At 63.3% G+C, this 6,000-nt stretch overlaps 1 protein-coding gene across 1 annotated transcript in view; it reads right to left on the reverse strand.

The window, feature by feature from the left end:
* The window catches only part of LOC120310812 (heparan sulfate glucosamine 3-O-sulfotransferase 4-like), an 88,645-nt gene extending 83,329 nt beyond the window's left edge, over positions 1 to 5,316 (reverse strand). Inside the window, exon 1 of the mRNA XM_039349631.1 lies at positions 4,693 to 5,316. Within this exon, the coding sequence (XP_039205565.1) occupies positions 4,693 to 5,285 (593 nt within the window). The 5' untranslated portion in view covers positions 5,286 to 5,316. The remainder of the gene's footprint in view (positions 1 to 4,692) is intronic.
* Between the last annotated feature and the right edge of the window lie 684 nt (positions 5,317 to 6,000).

The raw sequence follows: 6,000 nt of genomic DNA on the forward strand, positions 1-6,000 counted from the left end.
CAGAGCTGGACACCATATCGTATGCGCAGCCCAAGCAAGCGAAATAGAGAGTCCCTCTGACCGCGCTTGCTTTTGACACATGGAAGGTGCCTCAGATTGTGCCCAATTTTTTCTTCTGCAGCTGCACCGCTCTCTGCTTGGGTTGGTAAGATGCTGCATTTGTCCCTGTTGACACCCCCCCCCCCCGCCTGCTTTGCCTTCTTGTTGCAGCCTGTCAGGACCCGCCTGAGCTCTGATTGCATCCTGAGATATTTTTTTCCCTATCTCCACAGTTCAACCCTGGGCTATAGATTTTTCTTCTACTGGAACTCCCCCACCTTTGTGTTGGGGAGTTCCAGGCAATTTGTAAATATGTAAAAGAGCCCATGGCCCCAAATAGAGCCTCACAGAGCCACACGACGGCACAATTGTTCAGACAGCTCTGGGTCCAGCGACATTTTGCCAGTTTCTGTATCAAAAACTCACAGGAAACTTCTTTACTCACCACAGCCGCAATTCTCCTGTGGTCAACTGAACTCTCAGTAGCAAATAGAATTTGTCACGATTTGTTCTTGATAAATCCATGCTGACATCTGCTAAGTAATAGCGTGCTTTTCCAAATGCTGACTGCTTAATAATTTGTCCCCGGATTTTGCCCAGTACCAACATCAAGTGAACAGGACTTATCTCAGACCTCCTGCTCTCTCCCCCCCCCCACCCGCCCCCTCTTTCTGAAGCCAACTCCATCCCTCTCTAGGGAGAAGAGCAGAGCCACACAGAAGCCCAGGCATTCTGCCTTCCTCTTGCCTGCAGACGTAGCTCAAGCGCTCGTTTTTGTGCTGCTCTTCGTTTTTGTGAGGCTAGTTCTTTGTACTTTGTATGCCTTTCTGACACATTCAAAGTGCTGCAAATTTTGATGGTGGTGATGGCGGCAGCTGCTGTCCTCACCTGGAGAATCAGAGAATCACCTTGGTGAATTAGGAAGTAAGAGGTTGCCAGCGGCATCCCCAGGATCTTTTGTTAAGGCCATGCGTGTGACAGCGTGACACTCGCAGGAGAGGGGCAGAGCTCGCAGTACAATGCTGCTTTGTCAGACTGACCCCCTGGTCTGCCCCAGAGGCAGCTGGCTGCCACTGAATCCTGCTGCTTCCTCTCCAAAACTCAAGGCATGAGTCGGGGGTCACCCAGATGTATCTCAACTCATTTAACTGCAGAGGAGCTGAACACGCCAACCTGCATGCAGCACCGGAGGCAATAAAGCTGCCCCCCCCTGCCTCCACCATTCACTGCTTTATTGCCAATGCCAGGGGTTCCAAGAAGTCGGCAGCAGCTACCACCCCCATCGCCTCGCCAGAGCCCAGAGGTAAAAGCTCACAAACTCCAGAACCCGGCTGGGAGTGACAAGAGCTCACCTAGGTCAAGCCCCCCAAATCACCAGAACCCCCCAGAAAGTGGTGATTCCACTGAGCTGACTCTGGGCCAGAGGAGGCCACGAGGAGCAAGGAGGCCACAGCTTGCTTTCCTGTGGCTCGGAAGCACCCCCCCCCCCTTGGCTGCACCCATCTGTGGTCTGTTCCTGGTGAAAGGTCTGGCAGACCCGGGCACCAGAATTTAACTTGATGCAGAGTAAATGGGTGGACGAAGGGAGGGGTCCTTCCGACAATCATTTTTTCTGGATGATCTGAGAGCGAGAGAAAGCTCTCCCCGTCTCTCTCCCCACTTTCTGGCCCCCAATTTTCAATGAAGGCTGTGCTTATGTGACCCACTCGGCCAAGCCAGTCATAAACCCAGCGTTGCAACTGCACAGCATTCCAAGATGAGAGCAATTAGATGCATTTGTGGTTCAGGAGGTTGTGTGTTGCGTTGAGGGGGCAGCAGTCAGGCCAGGCATTCTCCCTCAACTCCCCTCTCTCTCTTCTCCCAGCCTGGGTCAGTCGGTTGGTCATTACTCCCAGCTGCCCCGCCTGCCCCCTCCCCAAACAGGTTGCTCGGCATCCCCACCTCGGGCATGTCCTTTTCAGCAGCGAAAGGCTTCTGGGTCAGGAGGCTCCCCTTCCAGGCAGCCTTTTACAGCAATCCTGCCTCCCCCATCTTGAGCAGCAGCACGAAGCCCACGGACATCCTGGATAGCCACACTGGTCTCCGTAGCCAAGTCTGACCCTCCCTTGGCTGAGAAGCAGTGCCTGAGTAGCAAAGCTGTGGGAATCTTGCAGGAATTTTGGCCCTCCCCAGCCCCACCGCAGCTTATGTGCCCACGTCTTCCGAAGCACGTAACCTTAAGAGGCCACGAAGGGCCGAAGCGAAGCCAGAATGAGCAGTGTCACCTCTTGCTGTGTGAGCCATTAACTGGGCATGCACACCCACGCACAGACACACCGCTCAGAGCAAACGTCAGAGTGGAACAAATGCTTGAGTTTTGAAACCACAGAGCTGGCAATTCAGCTGGAGCCAAAGGGCCAGCAGAAAACCAGCCGAGAAAGAGCTGTTTTTGCAGGAAGCCTCCACTCACGGCAGAGAAGCCTCTCGGCCACCCGTTGTGCTGGCATTAGCCAAAGCAGGGGAGGGGGAGCTGCCTGGGCGGAAGGCAAGAAACAGGCCCGGCTGTTGACCAATGAAACAGCTGGCACTGGATGGCCATCGGTGGCAGAGGCTGGAGCTGTAGAGTCCTACACTGGGCAGCCGTTGAACCAGGCCTCCCAAATTTGCTGAACTGGCTGGACAGAGTCACTGGCAATCCCTTTCCTAGAATCTCGGGTCATCTCAGTCCCGTTGGAGCCTTCACTCAATGCAAAATGCCCTGGACTTTCCTGACCTGCTTCGTAGAGAAGGGATGGTCAGCTGCATAAAGAAAGTGACTTCTGGGTGCTCAGTGCTCCCCCAGAAAGTCACAGCCCCAAATCACAGGGCTGGGCTAAGGTTAAGCACTCCAGGCAGCAAGACCACAACAAGTGCCGGGACCATGTCGAAGAATGAAGGGCTTGCCAGGGGGCACAGGACCTGCCCACGGCTGGCTTCCAGTCCCGAGTGCACCAAAAGCACTGAGCCCCACTGCAGGGAAGCCAAGGCAGACAGGCTAAGCCGCACGAGAGACACAAACCACCCAAAAGCAGAAAGAGTGTCACAGGGATGGCCAGCAGCCTCTCCACGCAGCACCCACTGGCTGCAGCTCCCGCACAGGGCGAAAAAGTCTGGAAACAGAATTGGGCCCTCCAGTCTCTGCATGTGGTAGGCTAGGCAGCTCCTGGCTTGCAGCCCTTGTCCCTGGGCCACGCCGGATGTGGGTAGATGCAAACTGCACATCAGAAAGTAAAAGGGCCCCTCTCCCACCCCAAAGCTCTAGGTAAGAAACACTGACACAGAAACACACACAAGCACAGCAAAGCTATCTGAAGCAAGCGTGTAAGGATGCAGGTAAGGACATTCCTCCTGCCTCTTGTCACCCGCCTGGTCTTGGGGAAGCCCCTGTTTTTAGGGCACCTCTGGCTTCTTCCCTGGTGCCCCTCAGGAGGGCTGAAAGGGATGCCCAGGCAACTGAGCGATGGGTGCAGACCTGGGCCACCCACCCAACAAAGCTCAGCCCTTCGTAGCTCCTCTGGGCTCCTCTGCTCAGCAGTGCCCAAGCCTCTCCCAGACAGAACAACATCGGGAGGGGATCTTGGGGGTCTTCTAGCCCAACCCTCTGCTCAGGCAGGAAACCCTCTACCGTTTCAGAAGTCATAAGGATGCAGACAATCCCCTCCTCCCCCCGGAAGGAGGGTCTCCTGGGATCCCACTCCTTCCTCAGCTTTCAGGGTCCCAGGAGAGCCTGGGCTGGTCTCCCATACAACGTGGGGAGGGCCAGAGACCCTCGTGCAGCCGGGCTCCTCCACGGGCTCCTTTTGCACACATGGGAGCAACCGAGTGACCCGGCCAGCCTTTCCCAGCAGATGACACCCTCCGACCCAGACCGCTTGCTCGGGAATCCCCCGGGAATCCGGGAAGAGGCACGCGTTTTCTTCGCGGCTGAAGCCGGGCGACAGAGCGCCGCGAAGCCAAGCAGCAGCCGCTCGGCCAAGGGTCAGATTTCCGAGCGGTGGGCAAAGGCATCAAGTGGCGGGGGGAGGGGGGAGTCTGTCCCAAAGCGCCCAGGGTGGCTCCACAGCCTCGACTTTTGCCTGCTCTCCCCCCCCCCACACACACACACAGCAGCTCCCTCTACGGCACCTCAAGATACGAAGAGGCTCCTCGGGGCAGGAAAGCAAACGCGTCCTCCCCACCCGGGCTGCTCCCTCCCAGGCGGCCGATCCCAGCCCCCCACCCCCGCAGCCCCCGCCCCGCCCAGCACCCCGGTTCTCGCCCACCCCCCGCGCCCCCGGCCGCCTCCAGCCGGCCCCCGGGTACCCGGGCGAGCGCCTGGGGAGCGCGAGGCGGCTGCCGGGCTAGAGTCGGCGCTCCGCGGCGCTCCCCGAGCCACCAGCCGCCGCTCGCGGACGAAAGCGGGCGAGCCGGGCAGCCTCGCCACCTCCGGGCCGGGCGGCTGTCCAGACCGGCGGGCAACTTGCACACCTGCGGGAAGGCGGGGGCGCCACGCGGCTCCTGCTGCGGGCGGAGGAAGCGGCGGCGCTTGAACGGCCCGAGCGGCCCCCGCGCGCCGCGATCCCGGCAGGGAGGCACCCGGAGGCGCGGAGCTCGGTGCCTGCGCGCCCCGACAGCGCCCCCCCCCCGCCGCCTCACCTGTACCAGTCGAGGCCGTGTCCGTAGTTGCGGTCGAAGAAGTGCGGCTCGGTGCCCACGGCGCGGACGTCGGGATGCGCCCGGAGCGCCTCCAGCAGGGCGCGGGTGCCCCCCTTCTTCACCCCGATGATCAGCGCCTGCGGCAGCCGCTTCTCCCCGCAGGCCGGCGTGGCCGTGGCGTCCGCCAGCTGGGCGGCGGCTGGGGTGCTGGCGTCGCCGCCGCCGCCGCCGGGGCTTTCGGCAGGTCGCCCGGGGACGGTGGCGGTGGCGGCGGCGCTGATGGCGGCTACCTGCGCGGCGGCGGCGCTGCTCCGAACCGCCGCCTGCACCGCTTCTGCTGCTGCCGCTGCTGCTGTGGAGCCCGGCAGCGGCGGCGGCGGCGGCGGCTGCGAGGTTTGGGGCTGCGCGGGGCGGCGCGGGGCGGCGGGGCTGGCCGGCGGCGCGGCGGGGCTGGGGGAGCCCTGGGCGGCCAGCGGGGAGCGGAGGGTGCCGGGGCCGCCCATGAGGCTGTAGCAGGCGTAGGTGAGGCAGAGCGAGAGGCTGCACATGCAGAGCAGCTTGCGGGCGGGGGGGCCCTTAGGCGGGGGGGCCATGCCGCCTGCCCGCGCCCAGCCCCGGCCGCATCGTGTCAGCCGCCCGGCCGCCGCCCCCCCGGCTGCAGGGGCCGCTGCCGCCCGCCCGCCCCGCCGCCGCCGCCGCCGCCGCTACCCGAGGGAAGCCCCGCATGGCACAGCCGCCCGCCCGCCCGCCGCCTCCCGAGCGCGCCTGGCCAGTCAGCCACGCCGCCGGCCGGCCCGGGCTCCGCGCCGCGCCAGCTGCCCAAGCAGGGAAAGTTTGGGCCGGGGTCGAGGCGGGGCGGGGGCGGCGGGGCGGGGCCCGGCAGGACGCAACGGGCGGCGGCGGAGGCAGCTCGGGGGGTGACGCCGGCCGGCCGGCTGGCCGCCTCCTGAAAGGCTGGCGAGGGGAAGGCCCCGCCCCCGACCGCCCCCCCTCCCCGCCGCCTCGAGCTCCGCCAACCCGGCGCAGGCAACCCTGAGGGGGCGGGGCTGCTGGCATCGCGGGAAGCGGAGACGGGCGACGGGTTTCGGGGCTCGTGCAAAGTGCGGTGGCAGCGACTTGTGTCCGGAATGGGCAAAGGGCAGAGCCCGCCCCACCTTCCCTCCGTCGCTGTCCCTGCCAGGAGCAGCAGGACTGGGCTGCCTCCCCGCTTCCCGAAGAGCGGAGAGGGCTGGCACCAGCAGCGCCCCCTGGAGGGGACTGGCCGCCAGCAGCTTGGCCCGAACGGGGCGCCTCCGAGCCGCGCATCCA

The sequence above is a fragment of the Crotalus tigris genome, unplaced genomic scaffold (genome assembly GCF_016545835.1).
Source record: "Crotalus tigris isolate CLP2741 ecotype Arizona unplaced genomic scaffold, ASM1654583v1 scf7180000018301.7375997, whole genome shotgun sequence".
Lineage (NCBI taxonomy): Eukaryota > Metazoa > Chordata > Lepidosauria > Squamata > Viperidae > Crotalus > Crotalus tigris.